The 21,360-nt window shown below is 42.0% G+C and overlaps 1 protein-coding gene and 1 long non-coding RNA gene across 7 annotated transcripts in view; one reads left to right on the top strand and one right to left on the bottom strand.

Moving 5' to 3' along the window:
• HIVEP2 (HIVEP zinc finger 2) overlaps positions 1-5,197 on the top strand; it is a 224,204-nt gene extending 219,007 nt beyond the window's left edge. For all 6 annotated transcript variants that reach the window (XM_053290196.1, XM_053290177.1, XM_053290145.1 and 3 more), the window contains one exon: positions 2,633-5,197. In XM_053290196.1, coding sequence (XP_053146171.1) covers positions 2,633-3,448 — 816 coding nt within the window. In that variant the 3' untranslated portion in view covers positions 3,449-5,197. The remainder of the gene's footprint in view (positions 1-2,632) is intronic.
• Positions 5,198-11,004: 5,807 nt separating this feature from the next.
• LOC128342611 (uncharacterized) overlaps positions 11,005-21,360 on the bottom strand; it is a 51,103-nt gene continuing 40,747 nt past the window's right edge. The window contains exon 3 of the long non-coding RNA XR_008315096.1: positions 11,005-11,403. This is a non-coding gene — a long non-coding RNA (uncharacterized LOC128342611). The remainder of the gene's footprint in view (positions 11,404-21,360) is intronic.

The following is a 21,360-nucleotide window of genomic DNA, read 5'->3' as shown; positions in this document are numbered from 1 at the left end:
CTTAAAGCCATCCAGGTTGTTGGCTGTCACCACATCTTGTGGCAGAGAATTCCACAAGTTGATTGTGCGTTGTGTGAAAAAGTACCTCTGATTGTTGGTCCTAAATTTCCTGGCAATCAATTTCATGGGATGACCCCTGGTTCTAGTGTTATGTGAGAGGGAGAAGAATTTCTCTCTATTCACTTTCTCCACACCATGCATGATTTTAGAGACCTCTATCATGTCTCCCTGTAGTCATCTTTTTTTCTAAAATAAATAGCCCCAGGTGTTGTAGCCTAGCCTCATAAGGAAGGTGCTCTAGGCCTCTGATCATCTTGGTTGCCATCTTCTGCACCTTTTCCAGTTCTACAATGTCCTTTTTTAGATGTGGTGACCAGAAATGTACGCAGTACTCCAGGTGTGGCTGCACCGTAGTTTTGTATAAGAATATTATAATATCAGCATTTTTATTTTCAATCCCCTTCCTAATGATCTCTAGCATGGAATTGGCCTTTTTCACAGCTGCTGCACATTGAGTTGACACTTTCAATGAACTGTCCACCACGACCCCAAGATCCCTCTCCTGGTCAGTCACCGACAGCTCAGATCCCATCAATGTATACTTGAAGTTGGGGTTTTTCGTGCCAATGTGCATCACTTTACACTTGCCAACATTGAACCGCATTTGCCATTTTGTCAGCCACTCACCCAGTTTGGAGAGATCCTTTTGGAGATCCTCACAATCCGTTGTGGATTTCACTATCTGAAAGAGTTTGGTATCATCTGCAAATTTGGCCATCTCGCTGCATAGCCCTGCTTCTAGATCATTTATTAATAAATTAGAAAGCACCAGTCCCAGTACAGATCCCTGGATGACCCCACTTCTTACTTTTATCCATTGTGAAAACTCTCCATTTATACCTACCCTCTATTTCCTGTCCTTCAAACAGTTAACAATCCACACATGTACTTGTTCCTTTATCCCATGACTGCTAAGTTTTCTTAGGGGTCTTTGATGAAGAACTTTGTCAAAAGCTTTTTGGAAGTCCAGGTATATGATGTCAACTGGATAACCCTCATCCACACACTTGTTGACACTCTCAAAGAACTCCAAAAGGTTTGTGAGGAAAGATTTACCTTTGCAAAAGCCATGCTGGTTCTCACCTAGCAGGGTCTGTTCTTCTATGTGCTTATCAAATTTATCCTTGAGGATGCTTTCCATCAATTTGCCTGGAACAGACGTTAAGCTAACCGGCCTGTAATTTCCCAGATCACCCCTGGATCCCTTTTTGAAAATCGGTGTTACATTTGCTACTTTCCAGTCCTCCAGTATAGAGCCTGATTGCGGGGTTAAGTTATATATTCTAGCAAGGAGGTCGGCAGTTTCACATTTGAGTTCTTTCAGGACTCTTGGATGGATGCCATCCGGCTCTGGTGATTTGCTAGGTTTCAGTTTTTCTAGACAGTTTAGAAAATCATCTCTTGTCACTTCTATGACTCAGTTCTTTAGCCTCCATCCCTGAAAAGCCTGGTTCAGGAACAGGTATATGCTTAGTATCCTCTGCTGTGAAGACGGATGCAAAGAACTCATTTAGCTTCTCTGCAACCTCCATATCCTCCTTAATAACCCCTTTCACTCCCTCGTTGTCTAATGGTCCAACCGCGTCCCTGGCAGGTTTCCTGCATCTGATGTATTTAAAGAAGTTTTTTTATTCCCTTTGATACTTTTAGCTAAATGTTCATCAAACTCTCTTTTCTCTTCCCTTATGGTCATCTTGCATTTCTTTTGCCATAGTTTGTGTTCCTGAATGATGCAGGTGTTTCTGAAAATGGTAGCCTTTTTCAGGGCTGTGGAAACCAAAGTGAAGCTTTAGTGGCCTACCCAAATTGGCCTGATTTGCTCCATTTCATCTCCAGTTTTACTTGATAGTGGTTTGGTCCATATCTGATTAGGCCTCTGAAGCAGCAGGTATCTCTGTTAGTGAAATGCTTAGCCTGTGTGTCTGAGGCTAAAGATGTGTGTAATAGCTGCATGTGTGGACTCCCTCTAGATTCTTTTTTATGTTGCTTTGGTGTGCTATGAGATTGAACTTCATAGCATACCGTATTTGCCCCTTTTATTTTCAAGTTTCATATGTTAATTCCGCTCACTTGCAGAGATTAGAAGTTCCTTTGTTCTTGAGTTATTGTTGAAAATATTAATTCATTCAAACATTTCCTTACTGACTCCTCTTTGGGTTCTTCCCATTTGTACAGATATTTATAAAATTATTTAGATGGTTCTGAAGATTGTGCATTTGTACTCAGTATAATGCCATCTTGTAGCTTGTCTAATTGAATTACAGATCTTTGTCATTTCTTTGCCAACGTTACAGCCAGCATTTATCAGGTCTATTTCTCTTCTCCAAAAATTTTTGACTAGTAAGTAGCATCACATTTGATATCTATATCCAGCTGTGCTTAAGGTGTTAGAAATGTGAGTTATGTGTTCATCCTACAAGTCTGGTTGTGTTTTGTTAATTAATATAGGTGACAATGTGCTTTACAATACATTTTGCTGGACCACTAAAAAGAACAGTAGGTAGCTACATTGTGTAACTACTTCGCTAGATCTGGGGTGCTGCTGCTAACTTTTGTTTTCCTCTACTTGCAGAGCTCAAGACCAGGATTATTCCAGGGTCTTTATTTCAACGTGTCTGGAGAGAAGGGAGTTCTGGAGCATCATGGGTCTAACCTGTTTCCTGAGGGTCCTACTGACTATGTCTTCAGTCACCTTCCACTACACTCCCAACAGCAGCTTCGTGCACCCATCCCCATGATGCCTATTGGGGGCATTCAAATGGTCCATTCAATACCTGCAGCCCTATCAGGTTTGCATCCTCCGTCTGTCTTGCCCCTCCCCAAAGAGGGCTCTGGTGAGAAGAAAAGGGCAGCTTCAGAGACCATTACTAAAGAATCATGTATCATTTCTAAACACCATGAGAAACGTACCTGTCCCCACACTTTGCATACAGTGGTTCAAGCCAGTGCATTGTCCTCTCCACTGCTGATGATGAAAAAGAGCACTTCAGAAGAAGGCGTCGTTGAGAGGGAGCAGGAGGAGAACATACAGACTTGTACAAAAGCCATAGCCTCTCTCCGAATTGCCACAGAGGAAGTACTACATGGGACAGAGCAGTTGCAAAGGGATTCTGAGCCTCCTCAGAAACCCCCAGAAAGTGCACATTTTAGCATTAAACACTTTAGTGGCTCTGAGCCAGGCCAGATCTGTGCCTCAGCCACCAACCCTGACTTGCACAGTGGCGAAAAGGACCTTTTTGGTACATCACAGACTGCATTATCTCATTCCACCTTTTACAGCAAAAGCAGTGTGGATGTCAGACAGTTAGGCTACCTTAGTAGGAAAGATTCCCCATCAAGCACACAGGAAGGAAAAGATCCACTCTCTGAAAAAAGCAAACCACAGTGATCTGAAGTGTTTGGAGACTTTAACACAGGTGTTTACCCCCCACCCACCCCCTTTTTTTCCTCTCCTAGTGATAGAAGGAAGTATTCAACTTTATAGCATGCTGGTTCTAAGTTACAGTAGTTTGCTATTATATATATACTTTTGTTATATCAAAAGAATTGAGTTAAAACTACAAGTCATCATGAGCCTGACCAAAATGACATTTCAAAATTCTTATTGGGTCTGGTACTTTTAACCTGTACAGATGTTTGTGCCTTTTCTTTACTTTTGCTTATATTCTTATAAGCGTTTTTTTAGCGGTAATTTGTACATATTTTAGAATTTGTGTATCTGCTTTGTAATAAATGTAATTTCTTTCCTTTTTTGGACACTTTGATCTAAATGATGTAAAGCAAAAAACAAAAAAAAGCATCAATATATATGTGAGGTTGCACTAAAATATTTTTATATGATTAAAACTGAACAGCTTTTATGTACAGCTCTGATTCTGTAATACTAATATTTATTTACTTTGTTTCATAAATTGTACATTTTTTCTTAATGTTGTGGATTGCTTTTCTATGTGAAGCATGGGATTTACTGTTGCATTATTAGAACAAAAATGTATATTGTAAACAAGATATTTAAACTAGAGTATCTTATCTTATTCTGCACTTATGCATTAGTTTAAAAAAAATAAGATAAAAGGATGTATCAGTCCGTTCTTAACTCTTGTAATTTTTTGTCTCTTGTTTGCTGGATCAACTATAACTTAAAGTGCTGATTGTGATTTTAAAATGATAGTACCGTAAAGCATTAAAGTAAAACCATGTGCTATTGTGAGTTTTTTCAAAGCTTTATAAAACAGTTATAAATATATTAAAAGTATTTGGTCTTATGTGAACATGTTGCTCTATATGCTCCTTAAAAAAAAAAAACTATATGGGAAAACATTCCACCCCATGTAAATATATGCAAATTAAAACTGGTGAAATTTCATGTAGATTGGACACTTAGAGGCCTCACCCTGTTTCAAGTGAAGTCAGTGGAGATTGTGAATTTGACATGAGCAGAAGCAGGATCAGGCAGTGTGTCACCACATATCTATATCAAAGTGTCTTTCAAAGAGAAGGGATGGGACTCTGGCTCCCTTGGCCCTGATTACAAAGGAACTGGGCTTTCACCACAGGTGAGAAAGCACATTTGACTGTATAGATCTGTTATCGGCTGGCCCGGTGGCTTGGCAGTCAGTGCTGGGTGCTGCATGCAGGAGACGGAGCCATGGGAATGTCTTGCGGGGAGGGACTCCATACTCATTGATGGCAAGGAGCTTAGTCATTTTGCCAAGTTATCTTATTTGCAGGGGCTTTACGGTGGGTATATGGGAGTATAAGATGGATACTTCCTCGCAACTATCTCTGGAACCCAAGGCAACATATTTTGGGGCAGCTTCCTTACTGGAAGAAACATTGTACTGACATCTCTATCTAAGGGCAAATATCAGTTGGAAAAATAGTTGTATCCTTCAAGATTAAGGGCATTTATAGCATTGTCTTGGGAGAAGACTGGGAAGAGCCATTACTTATATGTTTGAAGGTATGATGGAATACCACAAAAATATACACACCTACACCGAAGTCAACAAAATCTGGGTTATCTTCTGTGCTATTTAGTGGATTATAATTATGTGAAAACACGTTTGTATATTGACTTGCAATACATTTAAGGAGTGTTCTTTTAAAAAAGAAATAAATATACAGTTACATTACATATCTAGTGTCTAGTTTTCATGTGGTGTTTTAATTTTTTCCCCCAAGCTAGCAATGAAGCACTTACAGGCTGCAATCCTATGCATTCTTTACTTTTGGGTGCTATAGAACTCAGTGGGATGTACTTCCAAGTAAAGACACATAGGATTGGGCTGCACATTGCATAGTGGTGCATTATATGATCTTACCTTGGACATGTTTGTGGGCATGAGCACGCATGTAACTTGCTTGGTTTTGCATGAAATAACAGAAAAATCAGTTCACGCTTTGACTGTTTATCATTTGCCAACTTATCACTAAGTTTTGTCAGAATATCTTGTAGATTTTCCACTGTCCTGATTAAGAAGGAAAAAAACGCCCATACAACCATTTGCTGAACACCACCAGAATTAAAGTTATATATAACTTGACTTAAGCTCACAGGTGAGTCTGCAGTAGTTTGCAGTTTGTAAGCAACCACTCGACAGCTTTGCAGTAGTTTATCTGCAAATGTTTCAGGGTCATAATATATATTTCAGGCCAAGTTAAGTGCACCTGGCCAAGTTAGGTTGCACTACAGCCTATGATAATTACCTGTTATTATCAAATACTCTATTCGCAAAGACTCCAGGGAGAAGCCTATGGTAAAAGATAAGCTAATGTGCTTGTGTGCTCTCTCTCTCTCTCTGCTGCTAGATTTATTTATTTATTTATTTACTTATTTTATAGATTTAATTAATTAATTAATTAATTAATTAATTAAAAATATTTGTCTCCTGCCCCTTCAGCGCAATACTGCTCAGGGCAGTATAGTCCTTATGAACCCCTGTAAAGCATGCCTGCACAGCTGCTGCATGCTTACAAAATCTTGCAAAGATGCAGTACGGATGGTTTTCCCTTTGGGAATGATGAGGGTACCATTGGAACTGCATTTTCACAGGCATAGTAGGCATGCAGCAGCCTCCCCTCCCATGTTGTGCGGGTGTGCTTTGCAGGGGCTTGTGAAAGTGCCTCTCACTTTGATTGGCAGTTCCCTGCACAGTATGGGAACCTCTAATAAAAGTGAAGTTAAATATTCTCTATAAATAGAACTCTCATATTTTAGTACACATTTAGTACACATTTAGAACACATTTGCTTCCAAATGTGTTCAGGATAGCTACATCACTGTAAGCACCAAACATAACCAATTTTCATATGGCAATGTTGCATACTGAATTCTTAAGTCCACCAAAGAAGTTTGGGAGTAGCCACATCAATTTCCAGGAATTCTAGAGATCTACAAATTAAAATATAAATGCATACAGAATTGTGGCTATGGTCTGAGCCCCCTTCAGACAACCAAGCTCTGTGTGGATTTTTTCAAGTTGCTATAGTAGAAACCACTGCCCACCCCCCCACCCCCCAATTTTAGTTTCGGACTAGTTCGGGGCAGAAGACGAAATGTTAATTCTGTACTTTGTGCTTCCCCTGGGCAACAATTTTAAAAAACAAAAAAGTTTCAATTCTGTTAATGCATAAGAAATACAATTTTGTGTTTTCTCTAAATATGTAGGTAGTTTGGATGAAAAGTTTTCAGGTTTGCTTTTATGCACATATTTGAGTTTAATCATGAAGTACTCAGTGGCAGCAGCTGCCTCTTAGGGCTGGTGGAAGGTGAAGGGGAGGGGGACAGAGGTAACCATAGGTGGGACCAATAGCAGGCAGGTCCAACCCCAAGTTTAAACAGTAGTGGAAGGGTAATCACCAGCCCATGGCTTTCTTCAAGCTGCAAAGTTGTTTACTTGTCTCAACCAAAATCTCCATCGTTCAAACCAGCCTTTGGCAGCTGCCTATTTAGAGCTTGTTTAGTGATAAATCTGCCCCTTGGTTAGGTGTGAGTAAAGGAATCATGCCATTAGGCTGGTTAACTGTGGTTGTCAATGTGGAAAGTAGCAACACACTCTTCATTAAGTTTATTAAGGCTTTTCCTGGAATAAACTACACAATTGTCTGCAGTTCTAGGCAATCCTTTATAGAGGGGATCCTGTATCAGATTTGAAAATTAAGCCATAAAAATCACAATCTTATGCTGAGGACTTCTCCTTTCTCCTCACTCTCCTCTCCCTGCCAGCCGCCCCCATGTCTGCTGCCATTCCCACAGCATAGCAGTGGTTGAAATTTTTTTTGGAAAAAGATTTAACTTGCCCCAGAACCCCTCAAGCCGGGAGTGGGGGGCTCCGAAGCCCTTCAGGTCCGGGCTCCAAAATTACCTAGGTGTGCCACTGCCCCCAAAAGGTAACACACAAAATAACCAACCAATAACACACATGATCTGGCAGAAGAACTATGGAGTTATAGAGCCACTTTATTATTTTGGACTAGCATGGTTTTCAAGCTGAGCCTGTTAGATTGTCCCTAAATAGAAGGCAGTAATCTGATTTTTCTTTCTTTTAAAATTCTGCATTAAAGACATACATTTCAGACAGGATAAGTTTGAAGTTGTCCATCTAATAATTTCAGTTAAAATGCCTTGCTTTATTTGAAAGCCGTAACCCCCTTCCTCTCTTTCACCCTCGAGAGGAAAGAGAGTAAGAGAAAGATGAGGGAGCTAGCAACAGGCTTTGCTTGACCCATATTTAAGAGGGAAGGGGGGAGACTGTTTGTTTGCTTGTTAGTAAAAGAAATGCCCAGAGGAAGTGCCAGTCCACCATATCGACCTCCACCCATCATTCTCTAGATCTCTGTGTGTTGCCAATATTTGCTAGTGCCATTTTTTTAAAAGAAAAGGAAAAGAGCTCCTAGCAAATGCTGGATAAATCCAATGCCTTCTGGGGGCTTGGTTGGGGTTCTGAGTGAGGAGAAAATAGCTGGCTTTTCTCTGGAGAAGTGGAGGCTGGAGAAAGGTAGCAAGGGCCCCTACCTGTTCAGAACTCTTGTGGCTTGCAGACTTAGTCTTCCCATTTTGCACTAAGATATCCAAAGAGTCTGCTCAGCCTGCCTAGAAGGATCCTGGGAAATCCGATGATTGGGCTGGCTTTGTTTGCCAGCTATTGTTGGAAGGGCGGTATAGAAATCGAATAAATAAAAATAATAAATAAATAAAATAATAAAATAATATTGGTCAGAATAGGTGCCTGTAAGCTATTGTGACTTCTGATTGGTTGGGGGCATGAGTAACCCTTGCCCACCATTGATGGGGAAGGAGAAAAGAAAGACACATCTTGATTGGTGCTGAGGCACTAAATATGCAATTTGGGTATGATTAAGTATGGTAATTATTTGGGGGGGGGCAAGGGATTTCACCGAAAACCCTAAAAGGGAGGAAATGGTTTTTTACAAAGGAATTTAGAAAGAAGATCAAGAGCCAATGTCATCTACAGGCAAGCAGTATAAATACAAGAGCAACATTTAAGCAAGTGAGAAAGAAAGGGAGAGATGATATGTTTAGTGAGAGAATGGGGTGCAAGAATGTGGGACAAGAAGGAGGGCAATGTCCCCTCTGCCCCAAATGAGCCTTCTCTGGTGTACATCTCTTTCCTCAAATATATTCATAAATACAGTATCTATAATTTCCAGTCTTCCAAATGTTCATGAAAAATAGGTCTATGAAATGTATAACCCCTTTAATATCTTCATATTCTACATTCCCAAGGAAACATCTGGCATTGTCTGTGATATCATTTGGCTTTTCATGCATAAGTGCAAATGTGTGGTAGAAACTATCACATTGTGCTATCAGTTCAAACACAACTATCATAAGCATGTTGATTAGATCACTAAACACTATTGGCTTCTTTTCTGTTGTACCATCCTGATGGGCCAAATTTGGAAATCTCATCTAGAATAAGTTTGTGACAGTTTGCCTTCCAGATTTTATGCTTTTGTGAAGTTTAAACAAGCAGCGGTAGAAAGGCTGCAGAAATGTTGTCCCTTCCCCAAAGTCCGGGGGCTGGCTGGGGAAGTGGTCCATATTTCAAACGTAAGCGTTACATACCAAACCCTACCATGACACAAAGTGCCCAGCCACCTTTGCTTATTTCCAAACACCTTATGTGTTTAGTGATAAATCTGTCCCAACCAAGCCCATAGCTACGCCCCTGCACTGCTTCTACCAGCAGTCCTTTCCTGTCTCCAACTGTCTCTAGTGACACATCACTTCAGGGCCCTCACAAACTGGGCTTCTCCTTCTGCAACACTCTCTCAATTCCAAGTTATGCTGTTTCCTCTCCGTGGTTTCCTTCACAGTCTGGCTGGAGGCAAGCATGAGTACAACTGACCGGAAAGCAGAGGCGTAACTAGGGAAAAAGGCGCCCGGGGCAAGCATTGAAATGGCGTACCCCCCCGCGCCCCCAACATACTACATTATACTTAGGTTTTTCCTCACAAGTGCCTGCCGCCGCCGCCAAGCCAGGCCACTGACTGGCTGCCAGGCGCCAGCAAAGCAATGGGGGGGGGCCGCAGGCGGCGCGGAAAGGACCGCTCGTGGGGGAGGGGGCGCCGACGTGCTCCCTTGACTGCTGCAGCGCTGCTGCACTGAGCAGGAAACATTTGTATTAACAAAAAATTTTTAAAAAATTAAAAAGAATTTTTTTTGTCATGGCGGCGCCCCCCATGTGACCAAAAAAGATGGCGCCCGGGGCACGTGCCCCCCTGCCCCCCCTATAGTTACGCCTCTGCCAGAAAGTCTCATGTTCACCAGGAAAACATTGCTTTGCAGATCACTTTATTTCTGTTCATTCTTCAAGTTGTCCAAGAACTTCATAACTGACAAGGCACAGTCACAGAGTGGCTACTCCTGGTCTGAAAGAGTAACCTGATAAATCTTTATGACCTGGCCAAATGTAACAATATATGAACACCTGGAATGATTCGCAATGCTGTGAAATAGGAGATTTTCTGTTCCTCCTTTGCACGCTCCCCTCAGCAGTCTCCCCTGTGGGAGATATGTCCATGGACTTTGCTTAGGGTGGGACCCTCCAGTACAGAATGGCATGAACCACTGCTGCTTTTCTGAGCACCAGGTTAACAGTCTATATATAGTGGGACTATAGAAGAATTAAAGACAAAACTTTGGATCGGTTCACACACTTGAAATCCCTCCATCTGAAGCAAGCAGTCCTGTGGGAGCACACTCTTTGAGGAGTAATGTCTGATCAAACAGTTCTTATGGCAACATATTTCTCTGTTTCTGATACTGAATACTTTGAGATCCATTTCCAAGAGAAATCACTCCTATGACTTCAGAAGCAAAACTCGTTGAAAATGACTATCCTGCAGATAGCCATTTTGTAGGGCTGGGATGGAGCTGGACTGATATGGCTGGAGGGGAAAATGTTAAACCCACCGACAACACATGCTGCACTCCCATGTATTAGTGTAAAGACAATTTCCACCAGGGGAATAAAACCCTGGTGAACACCACGATGAGAAATCAACTGGTCTTTTCTTTCAAACAAATATTTTGAAACAGATACTTTCAAACACACGGGAAGTCCATAAGTCTTCCCATGTGTAAAAGTGAAATTTGTAAATTGGCCAGTTACCAGGATTTTCCGGGAGAGGAGAAAACTCTTAAAGTTGATTTGTTACTTTTAATTAATACAGCTGACTCGACAGCAACTAATTTCCTGTCCTGTCTTTTAGATTCTTGGTTTGGTTGGGATGTTGGCTAACTGCTATTTTTATATGTAAATGGGATTTGTTTTCCTTCTGATTATTACCATTGTTATTTTATGTATTCTTTTTATCCGTACTTTTCTGAAAAGTTTTAAATTGCATTTGCTGATCTTTGATCATTGATAGTAATAAACTAAACTAAACAAACAAAGAGAGGGAAAATTCCAGGGATGCTGCATAGCTAGTGGTCAGTTCTTTATTTAATCTCAGTGCAGGATTGATTCCCAAAGAAAAATATCATACTATACAGTAGAATTGCCTCTAAATAAAGAGTTCTCTTAAGTGCAAAACATGTCAGGCAAGAGGTTTTATGACTGGGTGAAGAGCTGCTTATTGGTTGTGCAGCATCTTTGGGATTCCCTCCTTTTCTTCCCTTGGATCCGCAAATAATCCCTTGAGAGGCTTCGACCACAGGATGCCTGCCAGCCATGTTCACAGATTGTTAGTGGTAGGCAGCCAGAGCCGGTCAATCTGCTTCCTTAAGCCATTCTTCCTTCCGTGTCACCCAGCATCAGGCTAAGGTTTCCACAGTCAGTACATGGGCTGTCAGTAGCATTGGTGTGTTTCTGCCTGCATAATGCCAAATTAATCAAATTATTAAGCAAAAACATTGTGGCCTGTTTCAACCTAGTTCTCCATGTACAACAGGCACAAACTGGTGCAGACCATTATGTTTAATAAGTGAATAAACACATGTATCATGCATTAATATAGTCCAAATAATATCAAAGTTGAGTCTGCGGCTGATCCCGATGAGAAATATACCTTTCACAGTATCTAGTTTAATATTGCTAAATATTGAAGAAGGCCCAAGTATTACATTCTTAAAGTAAGTTGACTTAGATGGCTTTCTCTTCCCACAAAAAATAGCCTTTTGATTCTGAAACTTCAGCTGTGATGATAGTTTTAGACACATGTATTCAGAGTGTTTTTAGTGTCTTGCCAACCCTTTTATACACAGGCTTCTTGACAAGCTGCCTATTTCAGCAAAATTACTCTTGTCAGCCCCTTGTTGGAAGTGTTAAAATTCATCATTGTCACCACATTCTAAACAGGTGATACAAACAGTGACATCCAAAGAGCACCCAGTATGATTGTCCAAAGTTTACTATATTTTTAATGCTGTGGAATTTGCAGCAACCTGTATGTGAATCCTTTCCACATTATGACAAATGAAATGTTACAGTGGAGTCTGAAGGTGCAAATCAAACTACAACACAACACAAGTGAGTGTGCTTTCAGCACTGAAATGACTTACAGACTGCTAATTAAATCTCACTGCAAATGGGATTTCATTTTTATTTTTGATGGGGAAAAAGTGGTTTTATTACACTTATATGGCTGGCAGCCAAGGCTACAGCTCACTATGAATCAAGAAAAGCTAAAGACCTTCTGCAGCGACATATGGATGTTTGGGAAGTATGAGTCATAAATGGAACCAGATGCAAAAACAAAAAACAAGAAAACCACCCTTCCAAAAGAGAGAAAGCACAAGTTGGAAGGTTGTGACTTTCCTGAAATAAGTCATCAATATTGTTCTTTCTGATGGTATTCCCTTGGCTGACATCCTGACTAAGGAAGCACCAGCGCTTTTCACAAAATCCTGGGGCTGCTGTGCTATGCAGCTTGTACTGTGCTCCCAGGAGAGAGGTTTTGGATGATATTCCCTGTCCCCAAAAACTCTCCCTGTGACCCAAAAGTGGATCCCTGAGGGCTGCACAACCCTCAGAGACCTACTTCCAGTTCACAGAGGGCTGATCTGGGAGCAGGGAAGGTGGCAAAAATTGCCCCCCCTGCCCCTGCAGGCCAGGTACAGATCATATTACTGCAGAAAGCAGCAGCAGCAGTACTTTGATGGAAATGCTGGCGCTTCCTTAGGATGTCAGCCACCATGTCTGGAAAAAACTTATATCTTCACATTAATAATTGTTTTCTGTAGATGTCAACTGTGGAGCACTCTCACAGCAAAGTCCCACCTCTAATTTCTCTTCATATAACTAATAAAACCAGTCTCCAACTTGTGCACTCTTTCAACAACATTTTTAGTGTCCCCCTTTGATCACCTGACCTCTCAGAAGTGCTGCTCATAATATATATGGCCAATGAATATTATAAAGCTTAAAGATGATTGAGGAGGGTGTGTGCAGGAATACAAGTAACTGAATCAGCCTGTCGGCATGTGTGTGACAAAGGACACTATGGGCATTTTACACAACTATATACGGGTGGGTTGGGAGAGTTCCTACCCTGGTAGCAACAAACAATCAGAACCTCTGTTTGGGTCAGTAACCCCAGGAAATACATGAGTAAGTCAAGCAAGACCTCCATTGCTGGAGCTGGGAGCATACAGAGTTTGCAAGCCTCTGAAGACCGCAAGCCTTCCCAACATGCTTTGCTCTGCCAGTAGACTGGAAAGCCTCATGACAGTAGCAGCTGCCCTCTTTGGTCACAAAGGGGCAGGAGAGAGGCCCAGCCCTGCTGAAGCAGCTGCAAGTATAGGATAATAGAGTGTGCTTTGCAGAGTAGCACATTCACAGATGGCAGTCCCTGTAGCCACTGTTCTCTGTTGTTTCCAGGTCTGCTGCTAATTGAAAATGTGAGTAGATCCACACAACCAGAAAAAGAAGGTAGAACAGCTCTCTCCTCCTCGTCCTACCTTAGTTAAGAGCAGGATTGAGCAACTTGGGATTTCCCCAAGTTCACACAGCCATGCAAACCAGGGTACAAGGCTCCTATCCTGATTTTGATGGTTGTGGGAATAGGCCTAGTTTAAAAGATAGCAGGCCTAGACTTCACACAAATAGATACATTCGTTGCTCATCTTGTACATCACCAGGTTTAGAACAGAAAAGGTAAGAGGAGCAAGGGCACAGAAATGACCTAAATGCCATGCTACAGACTTCTAATATGCCATTTGTCACACACATGGTGAAAGGCTGACTTAGTTACATGTTTTTCTCCCTGATAGCTTTTACATTTTACAATGCAGGGCGAATCCTATTTATGTTGTGGAAGTTTGTTGTTGCTGATAATAAAACTTATTTATTTATAATATTTATACCCCGTCCCTCCAGTATACTACTGCTTAGGGCGGCTCACAGCATCTTGAAAAATGTTAATGCCCAAACTGTAGTAAAGAAATGTGGCTTTATGTTAAGAGCAGCACTTCTTCAGCATGGAGGTCAGTTAGTCAAGAACACAGTAAAACAGATGTTGAAACTATCTGCTTAAAACAGGCAGATCTTCAACATGTCTGGTCTATTCCAGAACGTTATTGCATGATCTTGAGGTCAACAGTGATTTGCTGAAAGTGATCCAATGATTTTTCACAGCTGAGCTGGTCTCTGAAACTGGGCCTATCCTACCCTACAACTCTTTCTTTCTTTTGGTAATGAGATATACAATGGCACTAATTTCTGATGATGAGAAAAATGCGATCCGGATTGTAGAAAAATGTATCTTCTGAGACACATGGGTGTGAGGTTAGAGATCAGCAGGTACACCTACTCATTTCCAAGTAGGGCTGGGAAAGACACTTCTGAAACCCTGGAAAGCCACTACAACTTGGTATAGACAATATTGATACTCCTACAACAAATATTTATTTACCGCTTTTCAACAAAAGTTCCCAAAGCAGTTTGTTTGTTTGTTATATTTCTATACTGCCGCATTTAAAAAAAACACACACTTCCCTGGGCGGTTCACAATCTAAAAACCATTAAAACATTGACACAATTAAAACAATTTTAAAAATACAAATAAAAACGCTAAAACCTGAAGCTTTTAAACTATAAACTAAAAGCCTGGCTAAACAGGTATGTTCTTAGGTCTTTCTTGAAAACATTCAGAGAAGGATGCTTTGGTCTCTCTCTTCAGCCATGAGCTACAGCTGAAATTAAGCTGCAGGCTTTTCCACATTTGTTTGTAACCTTTTCTTTAAATACATCCTTGTAGTTCTTCAATACTATAGAACTGTCTCAAGACCTCTTGTTTTCCTGCTTTCTCACCAAACTGGTTTTGCTTTGCTATTTGGGGACTGAACTGCCATTCTTCCCCTACAGGATAGGGCCAGTTGCTCTCCCCCTGCTCAATAAAGAGAATCGCCACTTTTAAAAGGTGCCTCTATGCTCAGATAGCAGGGATCTAATACTGAGTTTGATAGGTCTGTTGGCTTGCATACTGTGAAAGGAGACATGGGTGGCCTGAGGACTTGCAGCTGTGTGCGAGTAAACGTCTGTGATGTGGCAAGACTGCAGTGCCCAGTGGTAAAATCTTTGTGAGTTGCGTGACACACCACCCATTCCCGCCCCAGTGGGCAGGGTGTTGTGCAACTCCATGCCCAAAGCCCTCTCACCAAGTGCTGCTGCCCTGCAGTACAGCCTCCTTGCAGATGTTTACATGTGCACAAAGGTGTATGGAGTGCTCAGACTGGCTGCATTCCCTAGCGCAGAAGGTAAGCCCGTGCAAGGGAGCTTCATTCCTATATCCAACATCTCCAAATTTCTTTGGTAAGATGTGCTGCTACACATCTTTCTCTCACACTCAGGTGGATCAATACTGGCGTGTGAAATTCTTGTTTAATATCTAACAACTGTGCCTAGTTTTCTTGCTTGCATTATGCAGGGTCTCAACACATCAGCTACAAATAAAATCTTATAGGGAAAGTTCGAAGACTAACAAGTTCATGTTTGCCGAGAGATCCTTTTATATGACCTCACAAGGTCAGCTGACCAAAGCCATGCATACCTGAAGGCATGATAGGCTATCCGAGGCAGAAGCAAAGTAGAGGCTCACAAGGCATTACATGAGTTCTATAAGCCAATTGCATTAAGGCAGCATTAAGGAACCAGACAGTGAACAAATAATGAAATCATGCAATGGAATGTGATGACATATTCTATGCTTCAGCCTGAATCCAAAGTTTCTTAAAAGTGCCTGTCATCTGGGAAGGGGAAAGGAAGGGCTTTTGCATTGGAAAAGGCTGCTTCATTCCTGAAAGTAAAAGGCATCATTTTTTCCTTTGACGAGCAATGCTACAGCTGCACTGTTGTGCTTAAGGCAGGGCCGTGGGGAGAAGATTAATCCCCTTCGCCCTGCACACATGGAAAAATAGTTTGTGTGCTACCTTTCCCCATACATTTAAAGACATAATGATATGTTTAGATGAGTACTAGGCAATGGATGTCTAAGGGGTAGTTACACCAAAGCATTGTGGATGGCCTGATTTTAAAGAGCCACCTAAGTTCCAGTGGTGCAAATCAGGGGCAATCCTTCCATGAGGCAGGGTGAGATGGTCACCTGAGACATTGGGGAGAGGGGAGAGGGGCGGGGAGAGGGACACTGAGACATTGGGGAGAGAGGAGAGGGAGAGGGGAGAGACATTGGGGAGAGGGGCAGGCAGTGTCATGAGTGGCCCTCACGGTGGGCCCCAACCACCATGAGCGCCCACCTGCTTTCCACTGCTGCCACCCTTGCTTGCCCCACGTGACCCTTTTTGAGAGGCATAGGGGGAAGGGCAGATCAGAGAAAATTGACCCTCTCCTCTCACAGAATGGTACAGAGTTAAATCTGGATGTCAGCACTGCTAGTATGGATGTCAGCCAGAGGAGTTTTCTTTCAGTTAATAAAGCGGTCAATATTTTCTGATTGGGCATGTGGGCGGGAGGCAAAATTACCCCATGACAGCAACATTTTGATGCTATGAAATCCAAAGTTACCCCATGATGGCCGTAAGAGTTGTCATTTTGATGGAGGCTATTGAAGGTTCAATTCTTTCATTATAGTGAGAGTAGGGGTGTGCAATTCAGGTTTTCAGTGATTTGGTTTAGGACCCGAACCGAATCACCCCCTATCTGTTCTGTGCCCGAATCTGGGCCACCCGAATCACCCCTGATTCGGTTTGGATTCGGATTAAATCCGAATCTGAATCGATTTGGGAAGGAAAAATGGGTCCCAGGGGCAAAATAGTGGGGTGGGGTGGTAGTGCCCAATGGTTGGAGGCTACCACCCAAATTTCAGGGGAATTGGGCAAAGGGCTTATTTTGGGGGAATTGTTAAAGTTTACGCATCTTTAAGGTTTTTCCCCATAGAGAAGCATTGAGGTGTCAGCAGCCCATAAGTGCACTTGGGGGGTGCTGGGGTGGCCCAGAGCGAGTGGTAGTGTAGTGCACATAGGGTGCCAACCACCCCCATGGGTTTCTAACCCATGGGGTACAGGGTTCTGTTGTTTCAGAGGTATTCTGTGTGTGGATTCTATGATAGCTTTCTCATTAGCTATCATAGAATCCACACACAGAATACCTCTGAAACAACAGAACCATGTACCCCATGGGTTAGAAACCCATGGGGGTGGTTGGCACCCTATGTGCACTACACTACCACTCGCTCTAGGCCACCCCAGAACCCCCCAAGTGCACTTATGGGACTGCTGACACCTCAATGCTTCTCTATGGGGAAAAACCTTAAAGACGCGTAAACTTTAACAATTCCCCAAAAATCAGCCCTCTGCCCAAATCCTTTGAAAAAATTCAGGTAGCTTCCTTGACCCTACCTGGCACTACCACCAACCCCACACTGCTCTAGACCACCCCTTTGCCCCCCGTGTGAAGCTATCCATTTGCTGACACCTCAATGCTTCTCTATGGGGGGAAACCTTACAGATGCGTAAACTTCAACAATTCCCCCAAAATCAGTCCTCTGCCCCATCACTCTGAAATTGGGGTGGTAGCCTCCACCCATTAGGCACTACCACACCACACCACTCTTTTTGCCCAGATCCCACTCTATGCCCCCGAACTGCCCCAAAGACACTAAAACTTCAAAAATTCCCCAAAAATAAGCCCTTTGCCCAATTCCCCTGAAATTTGGGTGGTAGCCTCCAACCATTAGGCACTACTACCCCACCCCACTATTTTGCCCCTGGGACCCAAAATTCAGGCTGACATCACTTCAGACCTTTTTGCATTCAAATCAATGGATGCAAAAAGGCGGGAAATTCAAAGAGATGTCATCCTGAATCACCCGAATTTTTCGGGCCCGAAATTCGGGTGATTCATCTCGGCCCCAAAAAATATCGGGGGACATCAGGGGTGATTCGGTTCGGACCCAAATCACCCGAAATTGCTCGTTTCGGGCACAGATCGTTCTGTGCCCGAAATTTTTTGCACATCCCTAAGTGAGAGTAATTTTAATGATAGTATATGACAGGATACACACATACAGCTTACATGTACATAGCATGCATTTCCATCTCATTATAAAACTCATGTGAGCAGACTGGAGAGAAGAAAATGATGCAGAAGTGGGACACCTCAAGTGTGTTGATTCACAAATATGAGGATGGGCATAATTGGCACATGTGACAGGATGTTAAGACAGCAACCACCACTTGATATGCAGACCAATGTGCTCCCTATATAAGCTACTTTTTTTAAAAAAATCTGAAAATGATTAACATATCTTTCACACAGAGGACATGACAACCACTAAGAAACCACACAGGGATTCTTCCAGGCAATTCTTCCTATTTCTGGCATTATAAGTCCCTGGGTTCAGCTACTGAGAAAATGTCATGTGAGCACAATTTATGAAAGTGGCTTTCTGACAGAATTCCTAGCAGGACAAAGGTCCTTTCATAAATCCAATTCACATGACTTTCTCTCAGCCATTGAATAGGAAAGCAAACCTTCCCACATTTCAAGAACCTTCCCACATTTCCAACTGAATCATAAATTGAAACCCAGTAATAAAATCAGAATGATGAGGACAAGAAGGTAAGACTTCTGAAGTGTGGAGATGAAAACACATGAGGAAATGGATGGATCCACAAATGAGCATGGATTAATCTTCTGGTAAGAACAGAGAAGATCTGCATTTAGATAGGAAAGGGGCAACTAAAGAAAGCTGCTAAAGAGACATTGAGTGGAGAACTAGAGATGGGTTTATCTGCAATTAGTTCTCCACAAAGAAGGCTTTACCACAGTTTTTCTGCGAGGCTTTACTGAGAACTCAAAGTTATCCCCCAAACCCAATGCAAAAAGTAGATTTTTGTTTTACCCTGGATATAAATTGGGCTGCACTCTAACGCTCAGTGGAAAACCTGAATTGTGTGTGTATTGCTCCCTGATAGCTCGCAGGAACATCCGGGTAAATCTGTACAATATTTATTTATTTATTCATCAAACTTATAATACCGCCCAAACTTTCGTCTCTGAACACACATCCTCAATTCTGGAGAAGAGGCAAGCGAAAGGGCTTTAAAAGCCCTGTGTGAAAAGCTTCCAGTTAAACGAATGTCCTGCACTGAACTATGACCCCTTCTAGTGAAGACACCGGCTTCCATAGTCAACTCTTTTCAGAAACAACACAGAAACTTCATTTCTGGTACAACATGTACCACTACAAGGACAATTGTAGGAAGAGGAGAGCAAAGACCTAGGGTCACTCCTTATTTCTAATTGTGGCAGTATCTTCCCTAAAGACTCATAATAAAAGCAGAGCAGAGAGGACTTTCCCATATGGAGCAGACTTACCCATATGTAGGAATACATGTAATCACAAATGAAGATGCATGCTGTGTTGCAAAAGGCAAGGCAGACAAAAGTCAGCCATGTTTCCTACACCTTCCCATGCAACCTGGTATTCAGCCAGCATCCTCTTGTACACAGAATAAAGTTGGATTCACTGATCTCAAAGGTCAGAAACAAACACAAGCAAGTAAAATAAAAATAAAGATAAAGGTTAACCCTTTTCTTCTTCAGCCTAGGAATCCATCTATGTTTTTGTCCATTTGTTTTCATTCCATCCATTGTCCATCACAAAAATAGCACATCGAAACAGCCACTAAAGAATGAGGGGAAGAAAGTCATGTTCAGTAGGATATTCCAAGTAAGGACTGATTGTAAGTGCTGGGAGACCAAGGAAGAAGGTGAGGGGATCACACAAATAAGGATGTGCATGACTGCAAGGTAAGACAATATATGGTCATAACTTTTTTCTTCAGTCTAGTAATTCACCTTTTGTTGTGCAGCTGCCCTACATGCCCTTTGTTTTCACCTCGAATCCCATCTATTTTCTTTCTGTTGACACTTCTATAGCATGGCATGTTGGCAACATGTCTAGAGTGCAGCAGTTATTTGATTTTTTGACCACTGTTGCTGAAATTCTGTCCACAGTTGATACTTGAGCCCTAAGATTTGATCTCTCAGTATTTGATGAGCAATATCATTTGAGATTTCATTTCTAATATTTGATTTTCTGTATTTGATTTGACAGTCAAGAAAGATGCTTTTGCTGTAATCTAAATTACACTTAATTTGTCACTATTTTAGCCTTTATGATCATTACTTTATATTCCATATTTCAGAGCCATCCTCCAGGTAGGGCTGGGAAAGACTCTGGCATGTAACCCTGGAGAGCTGCTGCCTGTCAGCGTAGAAAATACTGAGCTTGATGGACCAATGGTCTCAGTATTAGGCAGCTTCCTATGTTCCAGTCCCAAATGTCTCCTGCTGGGTCAAACTCATACAATTTAATGGATTCATTCCTGTGTGTACTGGTCAACAGATAATCTTGTATCAGGTTTGAAAAGGAGACGTAAATATATTGTTACACCACATATATTGCTTTTCATTTTTGTAAGATTACAAGAGCACTCTGTTAGCAGACAGCTCAATTTCAGGGTAGCACAGAAAGCACCCCTCTATGTGATAGAGCTAATTATATGGGACTGTGGAATCATGGTCTCCATCTTAGATGCAGCAATTCATAGGCTCATGAACTTTTCACCTGCCTGGGTTTAGCAAGACCCACAGCTGGTCACTACGCATGGGGCAACTAAGCAAAGCGTGAGGCAACGTGCCCCGAGGTCCGAATATAAAAGCCTGGATGGGATACTCCCATTCCTCTTTATTCACACAAGCAGAAGAAATAGCCCGCGAGCAGATCCCAATTCAAAGGATGAAGCAATCAAGGAAGGCCTCTTCCCTCCCACCAAAGACAACAGTAAAGTACTCCTTGGGAGTCACACAGATAAGCAGAGCATTTTCTAAACCCATCTTTGAATTAACAACTTAGCTGGCAAGGACTTGGTAGATGAGCACGTCCAAATTGGGAGTATCTAATCTTGATACACCTCAGAACATCCTGTTCTTTAGATGGCCAGCCTAGCAAATCTTTATTTACACAGGTGCATTTACACAGCTTTCTTTGCCATTGTTGGGCAAAGATCCACTCAGTAGATTAAGCTCAAACAGCAACACACTCTTGTATTTCATGGAATTTGCTACCCTCTGGGTAGACAACATGGCTTGGAAACTGCCTCAGGGCACGTTTCAAGGTATAAGTGCCTCTAGTTGAAGCACATGTTTTCAGAATCTACTTGGATTTAATATCCATGAACTCTCAAAGCAAATGGTAGCTTTCACTCCTCGCCTTGGATGCTGGACTAGTTGGGCCATGGGCCTGATCCAGCAGGGCTGTTCTTATGTTCTTAAGACTGGCAAGTGCAATGAATGTACCTCTTGATCA

The sequence above is a fragment of the Hemicordylus capensis genome, chromosome 1 (assembly GCF_027244095.1).
Source record: "Hemicordylus capensis ecotype Gifberg chromosome 1, rHemCap1.1.pri, whole genome shotgun sequence".
Taxonomy (NCBI): Eukaryota; Metazoa; Chordata; class Lepidosauria; order Squamata; family Cordylidae; genus Hemicordylus; species Hemicordylus capensis.
Note: the sequence above shows the minus strand (reverse complement) of the source record. Positions and strands in the feature narration are given on the sequence as shown.